This window comes from Rhinolophus hipposideros (assembly GCF_964194185.1).
Source record: "Rhinolophus hipposideros genome assembly, chromosome: 1".
Classification (NCBI taxonomy): domain Eukaryota; kingdom Metazoa; phylum Chordata; class Mammalia; order Chiroptera; family Rhinolophidae; genus Rhinolophus; species Rhinolophus hipposideros.
The window spans coordinates 11,646,900-11,668,509 of NC_138047.1; the positions used below are offsets into that span (position 1 = coordinate 11,646,900).

A 21,610-nucleotide genomic window follows, 5' to 3' on the forward strand; every position below is an offset into this window, starting at 1 on the left:
AGAATCCTCTGACCTTGGTATTTTGAAGAGTGCTCGCATGGGATGCAGATCGGCTAGTGGTGGGTCTCCATCCCCTAGCTCGATGGCTGTGATCCCCAGGGACCATGTGTCACATCTGGCATCATAAGTTGTGTCCAATTGCTGTTCACACGCAATCACCTAGTAGAAAATGAAAAAAGAAAAAAAAAAGACATGAAATTTGTGACTTTAACAAGCATGTAGCAAAATGTTCAGAACAAAGCGTATGTGTTCAAACTGATGAAGTTAGATAGCTACCAGTAAAGGCAGTAACTTGAGAGAGTAAAAGCTCAAATTATTAGTAGTAGTGTTTTTATTCTGAGAACAAAATATACCTTAGCAGGTTTGCAAATATTAAGGGAAGAAGCCTATGAAAAGGAATATTTTTGAAAATACCAAACAGAAAGGAGAAAGAAAAGGCGTCCCAAATGGAAAAGGATGGGGTCAAATGCACAGGTAAAGATTGTGCAATGATAGTCACTCAATAAACACCTGTCTGATGAGCAATATATCATCTTGGCAAAGACAAAGAACAGATCTTTAATAAATTAAAAGTGAAGGAGATAAAGAAAAACAAGCTTGAGAGCAGTCTAGTTAAATGGCTTTGATCTTTTCTGGCAACTAGAAGGCAAGGATACCTAAGGGAGCAATGAGACAAGTTTGGAGGATGGCAAAAAGGATCAATTAATAAAAGGAAATTATACTAAATACAAATAAACACTAATAAAGATTTATGAACCCTTATCTAGGAGCACTCTAAACTCTAAAACTACAACCAGGTTTTTAAAAATTTCACTAATCAAAGGATGTAATTGAGAGACAAGAAAAAAGTGGGATTTTGTTTTGCAATATTATAAAATAGTATTACATAGAATTATTGAATAATTACTTAATTTATTTCTAAATAATGTAAATATAAATACAGTTCGTTTGCAAGTAATTGTAACATCAGTGATCACAAAAAGGAAATTCAACTTCACATTTTAAAACAAGTTTTTACACTTTAAAAAAGTTTACATTTTGTGAATTCCAATCCACAAGACAAATAAGAAATGATTTGGGGATGCTGGCAGGTTACAGTTTTATCATTTCACTGCAGTACTATGAAATGATATATAAAACGAAAGAAACGTAAGGCCCTACGTGGAATAATATTTCATCTTTCTGACTCCATTTAACATCAGGCTTAACACATTAAAATATCCCCATGTTGTCACACTGGAGTTTCTTTGGTAACATTACAAACATGTCATCCAGAAAGGGTGACTCCTTCATCAATATATCTTTATTCATACCTGACACTAATAGCATCGACAAAAACCAGTTTTAAGTACAAACATTGTTTTATGGCCTTTATGTTTATTTGCCCGTGAACTCACCTCGCACCCCAGAACCAGAATGTTGCCAATAACATACATTTGCTTCTGTGTTCTTTCTCTATCCCATCTTCTTGCCTCCTCCCTGGAGTAACTCTGGTCCTACGTGATATGTTTATCATTGCCTTTTATTTTTTAATCACATCCAGAATTTAATCCTCAAATTTAATTCTAAGCTTTTGCAATATTAATGTAGTATTTGAATTATTTTCCCTCCTTCACTCCCTAGAAAATTGTAGATAAATAGCAGAGCTTTTCCAAAGGTCGCAGAGAAAGTTTTCAAACATAAATTGTTGTTTTCTGATAAACATGATTAAAAAGACTAAGGGCATTAACAGTGACTGTGGAGAGATGTGAATCTAGAGAACTTATTTCCTCAACTATTTTGGCAGTTTATTTACAACTTCGCAAAGGTAATAATGAAAGGAATCTACTAAAACTGAACATAGCCCGAAGCAGAATGACTCTGTATGGAAATCTGTTACATGGGTTAATAGACCTGAATCTGATGTTAAACAAAAGCTAGGGGTTTTCATAATATTTCTATTATAATTTAAAAACAGCATCTATTTACCATATGACCCAGCAATCCCTCTCCTAGATATGTACCCCCAAAATTTGAAAACATTTATCCATAAAGATACATGTGCTCCTACGTTCATTGCAGCTTTATTTACAGTGGCCAAGACATGGAAACAACCTAAGTGCCCTTCAACAGATGACTAGATAAAGAAGTTGTGGTACATACACACAATGGAATACTATTCTGCCATAAGAAAAGATGAAATAGTACCATTTGCGATAACATGGATATATCTGGAGATTATTATGCTGAGCTAAATAAGTCAGGTAGAAAAAAATCGAGAACAATATGACTTCACTGATATGTGGGATATAAAACTGAAAACAACAAAAGAACAAGACAAACAAATAAGCAAAAACTTGTAGACACAGACATTAGTATAGTGGTTATCAGAGGGGAAGGGGGCGGGAGATGGTAGAGGAGGGTAAAGGGGATCAAATATATGGTGATGGAAGGAAAACTGACTCTGGGTGGTGAACACACAATGAGATATATAGATGATGTATTACAGAATTGTACACTTGAAACCTGTGTAACTTTACTAACCATTGTTACCCCAATAAGCTTTAATTAAAAAAAAAACCAGAATTTAAATATCATTCATATGCTAACAAATTAAAAGTAAATTTAATAAAAAATTAAGGTTGCAAGTAGTTTATCTTCTCTGACTCACTCATTCAGTCAATCCTTCATTTACTCATCTATTCATTCACAGCCCATTTATTACCTGCCATGTTCCTCCTTATACATGCAAAAATCTGCACAAAAACAACACAACTGACATTTTCTTCTAGCAATATTCCAAAACACATATGGAGATAGAGTACTCATAAAAAGGAAAGTCAGAGAGGATCAAATATTACATTTATTTCCCTCCGAACTCTAACCTCAGGAGCCATCCAAAATGGTGTTCCTACAGATGTATTCCGACGGTGCCAGGTGCTGGTGAGCTGTGCAGACACACCTGGAAGTAAGAGAAGAGACTTCTTACATTAATTCCTCACATAAAGAGACTGCAATTGCAATAAATTTGCTTACAGACTAATATTAAAATTCTGTTCCCTTAAAGCTGCCACTGGACTTGAGCCTCAAATTGAAGTATCCTAAGTTAGGATTTTTGCACAGCCAAAATATAGCAGGGTCCTACTATTTTCTGTTTCTCATAACCAAACCTATCCATCCTTAAAGCCCCACTTCCAGTTTTAGGTCCCTATGCTGACTTTTAATTTACCGTACTTTGCCATGTATAATGTGCACCTTTTTGCCCAAATTTATGAGGAAAAAATAAGGATGCACATTATACATGGGTAGTACTAATTCCATATCTATAACATGTTTCCCCTAAAATAAGACCTAGCCGGACAATCAGCTCTAATGTGTCTTTTGGAGCAAAAATTAATGGAAGACCAGGTCTTATCTTATTTTACTATAACATAAGACCCGGTCTTATGTAATATAATGTAATATAATATAATACCGGGTCTTATATTAATTTTTGCTCCAAAAGACACATTAGAGCTGATTGTCCGGCTAGGTCTTATTTTCGGGGAAACAGAGTATAAATGTTTTTGATTCTTTTATTTATGCTTATGAGTTAAATGTGTAACTTGAGAAATCAATAATGCTACCCATATGCAAAATAATACCCTGGCATACGATAATCGGTTTTGTTTATGACGAACTTGCAACAACGAAGAGTTCTTGGCCTTCTATGATGCATAAATATCATAAGTTTATCAGTACATAACATTTCTTGCACCTTGTATCAGTTCTTATGTTTTGTAATTATTTGTTACACAAAATTTCCTGTGCCATAATATGTTAAAAAATAAATGCTAAAATCCCTTTATAATACAAAAAACAAGTACTTAAATGTAAACAAATACAAATTTGAATTAAAAAATTAAAACGAAAGATTTTTTTCCCCTGAAGTTTGGGCCAAAAACGTGGGTGCACATTATACACGGCAAACACGGTATTCCTGATCATACTAACCTCTATTTCTTTTAACTTTCTACATTTTTAACTATTTGTCTGTATTACATATTTTGACATGTAATTGTTTTTCAATGGTATGCTTCCTCCCCTCTGTCCCCTCTGACCATTACCAAAATTCTGGTGAATTTGAGAATGCTTTATACGACGGTATGCACATAGTAAGGTGAATTATGAATGTGAATAAAATCATTTTCCATCTATCAACTTTGGTCAAATCCCCTGTGACTAGAAGTTGCAAATTAACCACATCTATTCAAACCAACACCATTAACAGAATCTGTTCTTTTCCTTTAGAGAGATTACAGACCAATGGGCTACAATATAGAGGTTTAACCAAATATTTCAATCATATCATTCCATAAATTCTACCTGGTTAAATATAATCATAACTGATCCTTAAGAAAATCAGGAGGAAAGTGTCTCTCCTCGAAATTCATATTCTTGCTCCTCACATGGAGCATGGTTACCTCTGGATGTTCAGTGCTGCTTCTCTTGACCTACTCTACAGTTGATAGGTTATACCCAAATCATGGGTTTTCACTACCTGATTGCCCTGTTTTGAAAAGTACCTCCCAGGTATCATTTGTTTTGGTCTCTGGATGTTTGTTTATATTATAAGCCAAATAGAACAAAGACACTAAGAGAAATTTAAAATTAGATCTATTTGATTCGTCTAAGATAGCATGTGACATTTATCAGACAATTCAGCCAAATGAATATATCACTGGTGGAAATATACCTAAGCAGAGGGGTAGGCTGTATCTTTTGGTTCCAAAATAACTGCATCCCTTACAAAAAAAATTCACCTACAAAAAAATCCTGTTCTTTAAATTTTGTCTTTAAATATGTTTATTTGACAGAAAAAATATCCTCACTAAATCATTTTTCAAATTCAAAGGACATTTTCTAGCTACTGATACATCCAATAAGGGGTTAATATCCAAAATTTATAAAGAACTCATATAACTTAACATGAAAAAAGCAAACAACCAATTTAAAAAATGGACAGAGGACCTGAATAGACATTTCTCCAACGAGGACATACACATGGCCGATAGATACATGAGATGAAGTTCAATGTTACTAATCATCAGAGAAACACAAATTAAAACCACAATGGTTTATCACCTAACACTTGTCAGAATGACTATCATTAATAAGTAACAAACAACAAGTGTTGACAAGAATGTGAAGAAAAGGAACCCTAGTTTATTATTGGGATTATAAAAGGGAATGTAAGGATTGCAAATTGGTGCAATCATTATGGAAAACAGTATGGAGTTCAGAACTACTTTATGACCCAGCAATTCCACTCCTGGGTATTTAACCAAAGATATCCAAAACACATATTCAAAAAGATATATTCAGCCCTATGTTCACTGCAGCATTATTTACAATGGACAAGATATGAAAGTAACCTAAGTGACCATCCATAGACAATTGGATAAAGAAGAGGTGGTACATATACACAATGGAATATTACTTGGCCATAAAAAATAATAAAATCTTACCTTTTGTGACAACATGAATGGACTAGAGGATATTATGCAAAGTGAAGTAAGTCAGACAGAGAAAGACAAATACCATATGATCTCACTTATATGTGGAATGTAAGGAACAAAAGAAATAAAACAGAAACAGACTTATAGATATAGAGAATGAACTGATGGTTTCCAAATGGGAGGGGATTTGGGGGACAGAGTGAAAATGGTGAAGGGATTAAGAAGTACCAATTGGTATTTACAAAATAGTCATGGGATGTAAAGTAGAGCATACGGAATATAGTCAATAATATTATAATGACTATGTATGGTGCCATGTAGGTACTAGACTTATAAGGGGGATCACTTCATAAATTATATAAATGTATAACCATTATGCTGTACACCTGAAACTAATATACATAGTCTGAACGTCAACGGTAATTGAAAAAATTTTTAGCCAAAAAAAAAAAAAAAATCACCCCAAAGATTTTCTAATCTGTTTCTCTCTTAAATATTTTCTAATAGACTACATGAAGAAAGGGAATCAACACTTAATATCACAGTTCTTCAAAATACAACCTCTTCCTCTACTCCAGGTATTCTACCTTTCAGAAAAATTAAATCTCAACATTTTATCTTGTCTTTTTCTATGAATTAAAGGCAGAAGTGATTAAGCTTTTATGTTTCAATAGTATCAGCATATAGTAATTTATATAAGTGGAAAAAGCAAATGGAGTTTAGAAGCAATTTAATTTATAATAGATTTTAAATTTACTAAAATTTATTCTGAGTGTTTCTAATTATTTATGAAAACATGTAAAATGATATTTAAACCTTGGATATTTCTGCTTCAATTTCATAAAGATAATTTAAGAATTCAAATGTCATTTAACTGAAAAGTAAAGAACAAGGGAGAGAAAACCACAACCAAGTTAAAAATCAAAAGTTTTGCTCCCGGCAGGAAAGTGACATTTTAGACTAATCATGTGATACTGTTTTTACTCAATCTGGATATGAAGAAAAGATCATGTCACTAGAATTTGCATTTGTCAGCAAGTAGTCATGTCTTGGTATTTAAACTTATTGACATGGATGGGAAGAAAGAATCTTCCCTCCATATTCCACAGGAAATATATATTTAAGATACTAAAAGAGGTTTTAGGGGTGTGACATGTAACCCAAAGCAGACCATTCAGACACCTTTACTTGGAAATGTGAATCTTGAGTAGAGATACTCAAAGAGGGAGGTAACTAGAGTCAAGTCAACCAATGGCAGAGCTCTAAGGATTAGTCCGGGCAATGCCGTTCCTGCGGTTCCGGGGCTGTCACGGTGCTTCTTAAGAGGCCAGATGGCCCAGCTTCAACCTCAACCTTGATTTTGTAAGCCAGCCAGTGTTGTTGTCAGTTCTTGCCTAAGTTGGTCAAAATCAGTTTCTGTTGCTTACAACCAACGAAACCTGGCTAATACAAGACCCTAATGATTTCACATATAAAGGAGCAAACAAGGGTAATAGTGAATAATAAGTTTATAAAGCCTGAGTCATTAGGTTTTGATAGTAATATGAGATTATATTACATTTATATATTTATACTAATATCAGGTTAAGAATTTCCTAAGGGAAACCTTTGGCATCCAAACACTTTAATCACACATACCAAACAATAAAAACCTTCTGAGTAAGGATACTATACATAGACATATAGACTATTCTCTAAATTTTTACTAATATATTAACATATACATTATGACGCATATAAATGAAGGTAATTTTAAAGAATGAAGTTAAAATAATAACTATAGTAGAGGTATTAATATTTCTTTCTGCACTTCAATGATGTTTGCAAACACCCTGGTATTGACTGACACCCCCTTACAATGCTCTTGGAGACACATATATCTTTTAGTAACTATTGGGATCCTGCAGAAAGAATGTTTTACACTTGGTTCCTGTAAACTCTATGGAAACAAGAAAAATTGAGCCCAGAATGTGAAGAAGGAAAAACAGTCTCAAAATAAGTGAAAAAGGAAAAATGCGACTATGTAGAATGAGAAACCCATGAATCTGAGAATACTGGCTGATTATCACATTGAAATAATAAAAATATTAAAAACAGAATACAGACCCAACTATGCAAAAAATTTCATGTTTGTTGACTGCTTCTGCAATGACTGGTAAACCTGAAGATCATTTTACCAACACAACCAAATAGCTTCAGAGCTAGAAGGCAACTCAATGGTCAGATAGTCTAACATGTTCATTGTCAGGTTAGTAAACTTCCACTGGAGACAGAAAAGAGTTTCCTGAGAACAAATGACATTTTTACTTAATATAAATTCTCACAAGAAAAGTAGCTAAGAAGGTAGAAAAATACCACATTCTATTAAAAATGAGTGACACAAATGACTTTAAAAGGCAACAGGAATCCAAATCACGCCTATGAGTTCAGGAGTCCTAGGAAGTAAAGAAGATTAGGAAAATCATCTTGTCCAGAGAGGAACTAATGGAATAAGATAGCAAAGCAAACAGTTACATAAGCATCTCAGGGGAGAAGATGCCAAAGGATGGAAAATTCCAGGCAGAAAGTTTGAATAGTGAGAGGATATTGGAAAAAAACAAACAAACAGAAAAACAACCAAGAGGCCGAAAAGAGATCAGGGCTGAAGAGAAAACAGGCTAGAAGAGAGGGCAATAATCTACTGAAAGTCAAAACCACAGGAACATGAAGGAGGTTTATCTGTATTAATGATTCTTCAGTCCTTTGCTCTGATTACACTGATGGGGACTTTTCATGCCATTTCAGGCCCCTCCAACAAGACTTCCCGGGCTGCTGATGACAGTACAACAACTCTGTTTCCCTATTGTACAAGTACCGTATCTAGGGGAAAAAAACATGTAGGCTTTATACCTCACCTCCGGTCAAGAGATCTCGTATTCTTAGCGAATCAGAAGAAACATCATATATGTGGTTTCCAACATGGTTCTAACACACCAGACCATTCCAGAGAACTTGATTTGCTACAACTAGAAAGCAACACCTTGATATCTCAAGAGACCAAAAGGAAGAGCATGGATTTTTGTTGTTAACAAAATATTACAGGAATGAGAATTTAAATTATAAAAATACTAATTTTTTCTCAACAAGAAGGGGCCATAAAATTTATTATACTACTTAATATCCTCATTTTGTTCATGAGGTTAAGACAATGTGATGAGTCATTTTATGTGTCAACTTGGCTGGGCCACAGTGCCCAGATATGTGGTCAAACATTAGTCTGGATGTTTCTGTGAAACTGTTTTTTGAATAAGGTCAACATTTAAATCAGTGGACTTTGAGTAAAGCAGATTATCTTCCATAATGTGGGTGAACCTCATTTAATGAGTGAAAGGCCTTAACAGCAGAGACTGAGCTCCACTGGGCAAGGAGTTTGGCCAGCAGGTGACCTGTGGACTCATACTGCAGCTCTCCTGTGGGTCTCCAGCCTGCTAGCCTACCTTCAGATTTTGGGGTTGCCAAGCCTCCACAGTTACATGAGCCATTTCCTTGAAATCTCTCTCTCTTTTTCCATATATAATATATTATACACACACATATATTACATATATGAAATATATATAATACATATTATACACACATGTATTACATATATGAAATAAATATAATATATATTACACACACACACACACACACACGAGGTCGGACAATTAAGTTCGCAAACTCATCCTAGAAAAAGGGCTACATACCTCACTGCTGAATATCACTACGGTCACCTTCGAAGTACTTCCCTTGGGAAGCTATGCACTGACGCCAGCACCTAGCCCATCCTTCAAAGTAATTTTGGAACTCTTTTTCTGGAATGGACATCAGAGCTGTTGTCGTATTACACTTGATGTCCTGAATGTCATGAAAATGTCTTCCTTCCAATATTTCCTTTATCTTTGGGTAAAGAAAGAAGTCATTGGGGGCCAGATCAGGTGAATAGTGAGGGTGTTCCAATACAGTTATTTGTTTACTGGCTAAAAACTCCCTCACAGACAGTGCCGTGTGAGCTGGTGCATTGTTGTGATGCAAGAGCCATGAATTGTTGGTGAAAAGTTCTAGTCATTTTCGCAAAAAGTTCAGGTCATTTTTATCTAACTTTTTCATGCAGCATTTTCAACACTTCCAAATAGTAAACCTGGTTAACTGTTTGTCCAGTTGTTGCAAATTCATAATGAATAATCCCTTTGATATCAAAAAAGGTTAGCAACATCAGTGCAACAAGTTCACGAACTTAATTGTCACATCTCGTATACTGAAAACCATGAGCTCACGTTGATATCACCAATTCCAATCAACCTCATTAGGTTTAGTTTTCTCCTTTTCCATATTTGTCATTATTTTCACTAACAGCAAAAAATGTGGCTCCCATTGTTCTCATCATTTTTTGTCCTAATTGTTTTCTTCCTAATTGACATACATAAATGAAGTCCCCTTTATGTAACCAATCTTTTGTCTCCATCTTGTCCCCTATGCAGATGCCTTCTTACCCAGCTCAGTCTCTGACATCCTGACAGGGGTCACCGTCATTCCCCTAGATGGATGCTCTCCTTGTCCCACTTGGGAACTGTACACCCCATGCCCAGCCACTATTCCTACCATCCTCCCCTCATGGGCACCTTCCTCACCAGTTTCAGGCTTAAGCCATGTGCTGCATGCCACACACTTAAAGGCCTTTGTTTTGAGTGATTCAGGAAGGAAGGAATGAAGGGAACTTTCCAGTTTTTAAGTTCAGGTGTAACTGCCTCACTTGATGTTCAAAAGTGGGTTTTAATAAATAAATCACAATTTTTCTTTGACCTACATTACTCATTGGGGATTTGGTCTAAAATTGAAATGTGGGTAACAAGATATTTAAAGCCATAAAATATTCTGTCAAAAGAACGATGTCTAAATAAATCACAAGGAGTACATTCTGTACTTTCATATTAAAATGTGAACTATCCTATTAGAAATGAAGTTTCCCAGAGAGAAATTCACAGAACTGAGAACGGCCCTTCAAATTTTGTCTCTTTCCTTTTTCTAATCCAGATAGGACTGCTTTTTCAGACATTAGGTGACTTGCCTAAAGGGGTTTATCTCCTGGGAGGTCATATTATTTATTGATTGATCATACACCAGTGACTGCTAATGTATTTAATAACGTTTACAAGCTCACTTGTTTTTTCACTCTCTGAGGTGTTTGGTAGTTTTTTGTAAAAGTATATCCCATTTAGCAAAAAAAAGAAAAAAAAAAGATTTTCTTAACTAGTATTACCAAACTGAATCTTACTTTTAGTGTAAGTGGCTTGATATTTAAAGTAATACTGAATTTACTTTAGCAAAGGGCTATTTATTTTTGAAACAGAAATTGGCATCAAATTTAGGAACTCAGATTTTCATCATTTAGCAACTATTTAATAAAGTATTGATTTACTATTTATTGAGTACGTACTATGTGTGCAACACTGAGCTAGAGGCTATATGGAAATATGATTTCATGATAATGGTAATAGCTCAGATTTTTTAAAATTAGAAACATCAATAATTTTACTAAGTAGTTTACCTGTATCATCCCATTTACTCTCCACAACAATAAACTGTATTAGGTAGAGACTGTTCTTTTTTATAATTGTAGATGAGCAGATTGATGTCCTTGGAGGTTTTAAGTGACTTTCTCAAGGTCACAAAATTGTATGGAAAATACAATACAATTGTATGGAAGGAATGCCTCCCATTCATTCATTCATTCGAGAGTATTTATTGAGTACTTTCAATGTACCAGTACTATGCAAAGTGATAGTCTAGACTGTCATCATGAAAGTCATTGTAATCACTTGTAAATATATGATTACAATCAAGTGTGACAACTGGTTAGGTAAACAAAGTATAGGGTGTAGAGGAAGCACTCAGCCAGGCAAAAAGAAGTTAGCTGAGTGCAGGGGTAAGGGGGGTGTTCTATGTAGGGAAAGCATCTTGTTTGTAACTGGTCACAAAACTTTATATATAAAGAGAAATTGTAATTCTTCATTTTATGGCTTATCCCTATGCCCCTTACCCACTGGCTGGAAGGGAAGTAAAGCTTAGTCAGATCCATGAATCCTGGAAGTCCTCTTAAATAGAGTTCAGTCTCTCTTGGACAAAAGTGCTTGCCCCACCTCTCAGAGGGCATTCCTCCTCCTTCTTTTCTCCTGAAGATGGTACTGTCTGTACGGGATAAGGGATGGCTTACCAGACCCTGTGGCAGGAAGAAGAGAAGGGTGGGACCCTAGTCTCTGGGGACATGTGCTTTTGTGTGCCTGGCTGCTAGGGGCCTTGCTGGCTTCCCCTGCTAGTAGCATGGGAATCCCATGAGCTTGGGGCCTGTTCTCCTCATGCAGGAAGGGTTTCCTGTAGTCCTCCTGGCACATGAAGGCTCAGGGTGGCTTCAGCTGGAGCTGTGAACACTCTTCGGTGTGGCTCTGGCTCCTACTCGGACCTGGCCCAGGTGATCTGTTCTGTGTGTCACTTCCCCTCCTCAGCAACCTCCTCTTGAAGCTCCCCAGCTAGATTCTCAGGTACTTTTGGGTTTCTGAAAACTAGGGGTAAGGGTTTGGGGAAGCTCAGCTTGAGTACTTTCTCTACCTAATCCCCCCACACCTCAGGCACAGCGATGTGGCTCACCCTGTGGGGACCACGGCACACTGGGCAGTGGCCTCCTCTGGGACCCTGAATGACAGTGATGGGAAATGTGAGCGCAGGAGCTCCGTTCTGCTCTCGCTGTTATCTCCACTTTTTATAAGCTCACCTCACTCTCCTGCCTCTTTCTCTGTTTCATGTTTCCACAATCAGCCTAGAATTGGAAAGCGTTTCCCTCTTGTTTCTGTTCCCTCTTACGTGAAACTCTATGGTATGCCCCTGGATATCCTCTCTCCATATGCTAAAGGGATAGAAATGGAGGCAGACTCTCTCAAGAGATAGCCTGGGTCTTGTTACAAATTCCTGTTTTTGAATGTTAATACTCAGCCAATTTCTTGCATTCCTTCTGGAACAAATCTTAATCTCCCCCAGACAGAGAGATGCCTCAGGTAGACGGGGGCGAAGATCATGTCCTTGGGACAGGCAAAAGAGAAAAACATGCTAATAAATTTTGAAGCACTTCCAGAAGTAGGTTGAAGTACTCAGTTTTCCAAGTATTTCGTAGTACTCAATTACATGTGCCAGAGCCCTGCCTCAGAAAGAGTATGGAACTTTTAAGGAACTGAAAGAAGATGACCTGGCTCTTAGATGACAGGAGAGAGGGTACCTGATGGGCACTAAGGGGTAGAAAAAGGGTATCAGTCATTTGGTGCTTACTCTGCGCCAGCACAGAGGATCATAAAGAAAGCCTTTCTCAAGGGCTAGTGGCAGCCATTGAACACAATATTGAGCCAGAGAGTGGCAGGATCATATGTGCTTTCTTTTTTTTAAAAAAAATTAAAGTTTATTGCGGTGACACTGGTTAGTAAAGTTACATAGATTTCAAGTGTACAATTCTGTAATACATCATCTATATCACTTTGTGTGTTCACTGCTCAGAGTCAGTTCTTCTATCACCATATATTTGACCCCGTTTACCCTCTCCTGCTTCCCCCCTCCCCCTTACCCTCTGGTAACCACTAAACTATTATCTGTGTCTATGAGTTTTTGTTTCTTTATCTGTTTGTCTCGTTCCTTTGTTGCTTTCAGTTTTATATCCCACATAGTGTGCTTTCTGAAAGGGTCCCTCTGGCTATGGTATGGAGAAAGGACTGGAAAGAAGGGAATGAGATTAGATGCGGGGAGTTGAATAAAGTGTAACTACAGGAGCCCAGGTCAGAGATGATGGCTAGGACTGGGGAAGAGCAATAAATATGGAATCTGAGGATATATAATACAGAAACAGAGCTTTTTAACTAATTGTAGTTGTGGGAGATGAAAACAAGGGAAGACTAGAGGATGAGCCTACGATTTCTGGCTTGAGCAACAAAATAGGCTTTTTCTAAGACAAGAGACTCTTGATAGGAAGCAGGTTCTGGGGATGGATGAGGTGGTGAAGTTCTATGTTGGACATCTTGAGGACTGGCAGGTATCCCAGAACAGATCTTCAGTACTCAATAATGAGTTTACCGTATATTTCAGGAGGTGAGAAATTGAAATTACATGGATTCTAACACTTTTACTCCCAGCCGGAGCCTTCTCTGAAAATTTGATTTAAACATAAAATGAGGACATTGATTTTCAGTTTGTTTCTGCACTTTGTGGCTTACTTTATCTTATTCCTTCTGCCCTTGAGAAGTTTCACTATGCATGCACCTCCATCCTCAGGTTTCAATTCATATGAAAACCTACAAATCATTTTAGGTGAACTGAATCCATGTCCTCTTACTATGGAAAATGGAAATACAAGCACCATCTTACATGCAAAAAATAGCAGTTTAGTATCAGACACTAGGAACACATTTAATAGGCAGCTGGACCTCTTTCTAATTGTTGCTGAAAGTTAAGTCATTCAGTTAATTAATCTAAAGCCAAAGCTCTCATTTTAGCAGGTTTCTAACTTATGACTACTTTATAAAAATGTCATATAAAAGGTCACCTTATGTATTATCTGGGTTTATGTTTTTAATCTAGATTAATCTATGACACAGAAGCTCGTCATTGGTAATATAGGGATTCATGAATATTATCTCCCATGAAAAAGGTCCAGAAATAGGGCAGGCTCCAAAGGTGGTTGAATCAGTGGCTCGATTATGTCATCAAGGACCCTCCTTCTTTTTGTGCTCAGCTCTGCCTTTCTCAAGGTGGGCTTTCCACTTGGGATGAAACACCTCAGGACAGAACAAGGTGGCTGCAGCAGGATCAGGTATTGCAAGAAGACACAGAGGGTCCCAAGGAAGAAAGACACCATCTTTCCGTGTGCCTCCTTCTTAAGAGGGAAGAAATTTTCCCAGAGACCTTTGAAGATTTCCCCTCATATCTCAAAATTCTGGATTTGGGTACATGTGCATTCATAAAGATATCACCAGTAAGGGCCAAGGGATTTTAGGCTGAGGGCAATCTTTTGAGGTGCCATCTGTTTTAGAGGGTCAGCCACTACAGTGGTGTTATGGACACAAGCTTAAAAGAAGAGAGATTCTGAGACTCTCTCATTTGCCAAATTTTAAAAAATTTCTACACTTTCTAATCTCAAGTTTTTCTCTACTTTCGCTGTCCAGAAAGAAAGGCTGATGGAAAGCGATCAAGTCATCTCATACTACCCATTTTGCATTTCAAATGTATTTCAAACAAAACTTACCAAAATCTACGAGTTTAACTCCGCCTTCAGTAGTCAACAAAATATTATTTCCTTTTATATCACGATGGATAGTTTTGTTGTTATGCAAATGTTGAAGTCCCTAGAAGGGGGAAATATAAATGACTTTTAAAAAGATCAAACAAAAAAATACTTTTCAGATGATATTTGTACAATATCAATACAAAACATGTGTTAACATTAACACTGAAACATTCATAAATGTTTCATACTGAATAGTCAAATCAAAGTACATCATCTCCACTTTGGACTATATAAACATTTCTAAATCTAGAGCATATCCGTAGCTCTTACCAAATATTTTGTTAAAAATGCATTGATCTCAGCAGAAGAAAACATTCTATATACTTATTCTAAATAATGGCAAATAAAAACCTAACTATTAGTAAAAAAAATACACATTATCTACACAATCTCAGAAATACATTTAGGAGACCAAAACTCAGGGTTCTGATGACATGAGGAGGTTAGATTTCTAATGGAAGAAGGGAATTAGCTATCCTAAACATTTCAAATTTTGCATATAGTCTTGCCTCAATAAATATTAATGTAGTGATATTTTTCTAAAAATAAGATCCATATTTTTTAACTAGAACTGACTCATAATTAATGCACAAATAATTTAAATTGCCTTACCATTAGGGCTTCACGTAAAATATAGGCAATTATGGGCTCATTCATTCTTTTACCCTTTTTCAGAAATCCTTTCACAAGATCTGTCACTGATCCTCCATTGCACAGCTATAAAAGAATATTTCAAGACTGATATTAAAACAGATATGACATTTAAGGACTTGCTATAAAAGGTTTCCCCAATACATTTTTTAAAATGGTTTCATTATTTTGTTTCAAAGGATTATTCCCATCATCCTTCTGGTTTCATAAAAGAAATGAACATATAAACTTGCACTCGTGTACAATTATTTTGGAAAACAGTTTTCATGTGAATTAATTTTTAGAAAAGAATTTGGAGAAGCATTGGGCTTGATTGTTAAAGATAAGATTGCAAAGATAAGAATCATGATTCTACAAACTAGACCCAAATTTTAGGATCTAGGGCTTATTGATATCTGACAGTTTAATAGTGCAATAGATTCTATGATTTGAATACATGACTATATGCTATTTTATATGGGCCTTAATTAAAAAACATGCATCCTTTCTGGCAAAATTTCAGAACGCATTAAAGTAAGGATTTAAAATAACATTTTTTAAAAAAACCGTTTTAAATATTGTGTTTTTTAGGCTCTTTAAGCCTCTTCCCACCCCAACACCCCAAAAATAGGGGATCTAAATGGAAAAGCAGGAGGGAGGAACACTACAGAGGAATTTTTCAAGTCCAGGTTCTCCAAAGTTAAGTAGCATGAAATCCCACAGAAAACTCTCAAAGGGGCTGCAACTTTGCAGAACATAGAAAAACTGATATTGGCAATTGGAGATGAGTAAGCAAATGGCCCAGTGAGGTTCTGACCACAGGAGCACTGGGTCCCTTCCTCCTGACCGGTTAGCCTTTGCCTTCAGCCGGCCTCTCCTCCGAGGCCCTTGTCTGCGCTCTCCTTATGCTGACCCTTGGGGCTTCCTCTCCCACCTGCCTTTGGTATCTACCAGCTCCTGGGAATTGAAAGTTATCATTTCTCTGACTCTACTAGCCTAAATGCAGGCAAAGAAAGGAGGGGAGAGGCAGTACATTCCTAGCATCTAAGTTGGAAATACTGAACACATTTTCTCACAAACTTTTCTATCATGGTCCTTAGGTTGTTTTGGATACCTGAACACTTCCCTCCCATCCATTATGGATTAGATAATAATAGCTGAGGTGTGTTGAGCAGGCACTTTGTTCCAGGTACATTTCCAATCCATTTATATGTGTTATTTCTATACCTCAACCCTCTCTGAGGTAGGGATTATTATCACCTCCATATTAAAGATCGGGAAACTGAGGCACAACATAGTGAAATGACTTGCAAGGGATCACACAGTGGTGACAGAGGGAGGATATGAACTCAGACAGTGTGATTCTAGAGTCAAGCTTCTGGCTGAACCATGACACTTCATGATTCCCCAATACAATAATACTTTATGATCACACTTAACCATGATATTTCATGATCACTCAATAAGCCTGATGGGCTGGCTGTTCCATCATGTAAGATATTGTTACTAGAAGAGCATATTTTAAAATCTAAACCTGAACTTACAAATGAACATTTAGATTCAGTCCCATTAATAACTGGTATGCTTTCTACATTCAAAGAAATTTTCTTTCAGCTTATACAAGAGTACATGCAGCCCTAACATTCCAAAACCTGCATTTTCTTCTGTATGAAGAATGAAGATGGCCTTTAACTGAATAAACAGAAGAGTGTTCTGCCCTGGCAGCAGAAAACAGTGTCACACTCCCTCTCCTGTGGCCTAGCATAATCATTTTATAAAATTACTCAAAATTGACTAAAAAGAAATTAATCCTTTCAATTCCAAGGAACTTGTTTTAAAGAAACAGTTTTAGGACCAGTTTTAAATTTTCTAAAAATCATTGCAGGGAGACTAAACGTCTTTTCCGATTTCTCCAAACTGTGGCCTATCTTTGGCTGCACTGTCTGAGGTTGACTATTATGTTAATGCAAGAGGAAACAGCTAGAATGTCACAGGGGAAATAATGGAACCCGAAAGAATGTGCAGTAAATAAAATTAATAAGTGAAATAAAAGAAGGACTAACGCAATCACACACTTTGCACTAAGTAGTTCATCTTTTACTTTCTGGTATCATATTACTTAAAATAGTTATTTTTCCCATCTATTAGGTCAATGCAAAAGTAGTTGCAGTTTTTGCAATTATTTTCAACCTTTGAAACCACAATTACTTTTGCACCAACTTCATAGTAAAGTTTAGAATATAAGATTCTTTATAATATGCACTTTACTTTTTTCCAAGTAAGGTATATTGAAGTACAATTAACATATAATAAAATTCACCCTATTTAGCATAGAATTTTGAGTTTTGACAAATGTAATAGTCATGTAACCACTACCACAGTGAAGATAAAGAATGAACCCATCACACAAAAATCTTCCCTCACGTCTCTTATACGTAGTCAAACCCCTTCTCTAACCCCTGACAACCACTAATCCATTCTCTGTCCCTACAGTTTAAAATCTAGCTGCCAACACCGCGAACAGGGGAGCCTTATGTATATATTACTAAGTGAAAGAAGGCAATCTGAAAAGACTACATACTGTATGATTCCAACTATATGACAGTCTAGAAAAGGAAAAACTATAGAGACAGTGAAAGATCAATCACTGACACCCCAGAGAAAAGGAAAAGAGAGACGAGTAGATGGAACACAGAGGATTTTTAGGGCAGTGAAAGAAGTCTGTGATGCTGTAAAGGTGGACACAGGTCATTATGTATTTGTCAAAATCTATAAAACGTACACCACCAACAGTAAACCTTAATGTGAACCATGGGCTTTGGGTGATAATGATGTACTGTTATTGGCTCATCAACTGTAACAAATGAACTATACTAATGCGAGATGTTAATTACAGGGAAAACAGGGGAGGGAAGGAAATTTAATGGGCTCTCTCTGTACTTCCTGCTCAATTTTTCTGCAAATCTAAAACTGTTCAAAAAATAGTCTACTAATTTTTAAAAATCTGGCTTCCCACATCAAGAATATGTGAAAAGATCTTAATAATAAAGGAGCATACAAAATTCATTCAAGTTATGACAGACTCCTACTGTGTCTTCTCAGTAACATCTAAATTATTCTACTCATGGTTGCATTTTATATCCAGTACACTTTAACCTAAGTGAGGTACGAACACAGAATATATTCTTGATAGACATAAATTTTCATTGTAGTAGCATTTGGAGTAAGAAAAGATTTTTAGAAGTATCATTATTTATTCCTTTGTATCGGACAAGTATTTATTGAATTGTTACGATGCGCAAAGCACTGAGATAGGTACTGAAGTGGATCAAAGATGACTGGGATAGCTTCTGTTCTTAAGAGGCTTTCAAACAGTCAGACAGTGGTTCTCAAACAGGGATGATTTTGCCCCAAGAGGATAACTGGCAATGTTTGGAGTTATTTTTGATTGTCCAGACTGGGGAGCTGCTACTGACATTTGGGGTCAGGGTGCTGCTAAATATCCAACATGGCACTGGACAATCCCCTACAACAAAGACTCATCCAGGCCCAAATGTCAACAATGTCATGGTTGAGAAAACCCTGAATTAGAAAGATTAGAAAACAATCACCTAGATTACATGTTAAGTCTTGAAGTATACTCATGTAGATAATAATTCTGAGTAAGTACTGTAGAACTTCACTGATAACATCACTAGACTGATAACAGCAAGTTGGAAGGGAAAACGGGAAAGGTTTTAAAGACAGGATAGAAGCTGCCATCACTATGTTGACAATAGTTTTCTCCAGGCTGTTCTGGTGTATTCACTTTGGTCATGGTGTCTCATATAATAAAATAGAAGTACTTTTTTCTACTTTAGTACCTATCTCAATGCTTTGCACAGAGTAACAATTCAATAAATATTTATCCAATATAAAGGAATAAATAATGATTCTTCTAAAAATACTTTCTTAACCAAAAATACTATTACAATAAAAATAGTAAAATAGTAGTTTAGAAGGGAGAGAGGGTGGAGAATTCAAATTTATCAACTTTTTTCTTAATGTTCACTGTTATTTCTTTTCTGGTCATGCTCAGAAGACTTTTCTCTAAACTAAGAAAATTAAAATATGACTCCGTGTTTTTATGATTTTATCATTTTGATATATTTTGATCTTCAATTCACTACCAGTTCTTTGCCGGTGTAATACTTATTTTGTTCTAAGTAGATAGTCTGCTACCATCGTAGATGTCACCAATGTTATATACTAAATGCCAGTGACTATCTGGGCCTTTCTATAGATTATTCAATTCCTCTGATCTGTCTATTCTTGTTAAGTATTGAATTGTTTTAAATACTGTAGCTTTAGAGTTGGTTTATCAGGTAAAAATGCTATCTCCCATTATCTTCCCCAAATGTCTAAACTCTTCTTGAAATTTACTCTCTTAGATGAAATTCAGATTCAGCTTCCCCAAGGGGAGAGCTATAAACAACTTGAATAATACAATAAATAAATTGATTCAGTAATTTAGTTATTTCAAAAAACATTTGAAGAAAGTGACCATTTATTGATTGAAGCTCTTTCAACAATATGAAATGAACCTAAAAATATCAATCACCGAAAGTTGAAAAGAAATCTTTCAAAGTGGGAAAGATTTTAAAACCTTCCTCAAATTCTGAAATAATAGGTCAAAAAGAAAAATCAAGCCTCATTTCTTAATATTTAGGAAATACTAAGAATGCAATACAAGCACTTCATTTATAAATATGGTGCTAGCCACAATTTGGGAAGGTCTTTTTCGTCACATAAAGGGCTCAAAAGGGCCCCACAGAAGGTGCTAGTCGAGTATTATGCAGGTTACTGTGTACTTGGAAAAAGATGGGGAGACCTGGAGGAAGGGAGAATAAGATGCGATGATGGGAAAAGAATGTCCCCAAGGAGCTCTTATTTATCAAGCATTACCAGGCCATGTGGGAAGTAGCCAATAAAGATCTGTCCAATGCATAAATGAACAAGCAAAGGAATGAATTTATGGAAGATGAGGTTTGGTAAGTAATTGGAAGAAGGGCTGTGTAAGCACAACTTGAATAATGGAGGAATTTACAGCAGCAGCAGCCCCAAAGTGCTGGCTGATAATGGCAATAGCTTGACAGACGTTGTGTGGTTTCTTTCCTCCCTTGGTGTCCAGCTTTCAATAATGACTGAGGGAGAATACTGAAGGGGCTTTAAGTAGAAAAGCAACTAGATTTGGTAAGGTAATCAGCAGATTTTACTCTGAAAAATTATATTTTCTCCCCCCTCCCCAGTTTTGGAACATATGCTTGTTGTGCTTGAGTATGGGTGGGTCTGCTATCAGAGGAAATCGCTGAGTGAGGCTTCATGTGAACCTTCTCTGGGAGGAATCAAAGATCTGAACAATTTCCTCTTCTTGGACCCTACCCAATCCTTCCTGTACCCGTTCCCTGCAGGGAATAGCAAAGTTTATTTCCCTGGCTGCTGCCTAAGCAGAAACAGTGTTTTAATTTACAGAATAGAAAGGATTTTCTGAATGAAATTTCAAGAAAAATTAAGTTAAAATAAAAAAGAAATGGGGGAGAGGGCAAATACAGTAGATAGATAAGAAAGTTATTAAATAGACCAAAGGTACCAAATGTCAATGAGCCACATAATAATTTGTGGTTGACCTCTTCCTAAAGATGCTCAAAATGAGATCACATCATGAATTTTCCAAGTCCTCATTTAGAATTAGTGGTATTTCAAATATGCTCTTGGATGAAATTTGCTTTTTGCTCAAATAGCATAAAATGACTTTCCTATATAAAGTTTAAAAAAAGGTTTTTATCTGAAGTATGTTTGTTTTTAAGTGAATTAAAGGATGAAAATATATAAAATGAAATGCAAATGTTCTTGATTTAGACACTATATCGTAAAAAATGAAAAAAGACCTCATGTTTCCCTTTAAAAAGAATTTCATCCATGGGAATGAGTCATGTCATTTTTACCCTATGCAATTTTTCAATCACCACAGTAGACTACAGGGGGGATATGTAATAAGGGACTGAAAAACCCTTTAGTATAGCTTTGTAACATGATGTTCTTTAATCGAACAAGATTGAAGTATAATTTTCTTGAAACAGAGCTACACTAATTAAATAACAGAACAGCATTGAAAATGAACTCTCTA

At 36.1% G+C, this 21,610-nt stretch overlaps 1 protein-coding gene across 1 annotated transcript in view; it reads right to left on the bottom strand.

Annotated features, from left to right (window-relative positions):
- MYO3A (myosin IIIA) overlaps positions 1-21,610 on the bottom strand; it is a 203,225-nt gene that overhangs the window by 171,667 nt on the left and 9,948 nt on the right. Inside the window, exons 3-6 of the mRNA XM_081054812.1 lie at positions 15,427-15,531; positions 14,773-14,872; positions 2,865-2,941; positions 14-159 (exon numbers count right to left, since the gene is read on the bottom strand). Coding sequence (XP_080910938.1) covers positions 14-159; positions 2,865-2,941; positions 14,773-14,872; positions 15,427-15,531 — 428 coding nt within the window. The remainder of the gene's footprint in view (positions 1-13; positions 160-2,864; positions 2,942-14,772; positions 14,873-15,426; positions 15,532-21,610) is intronic.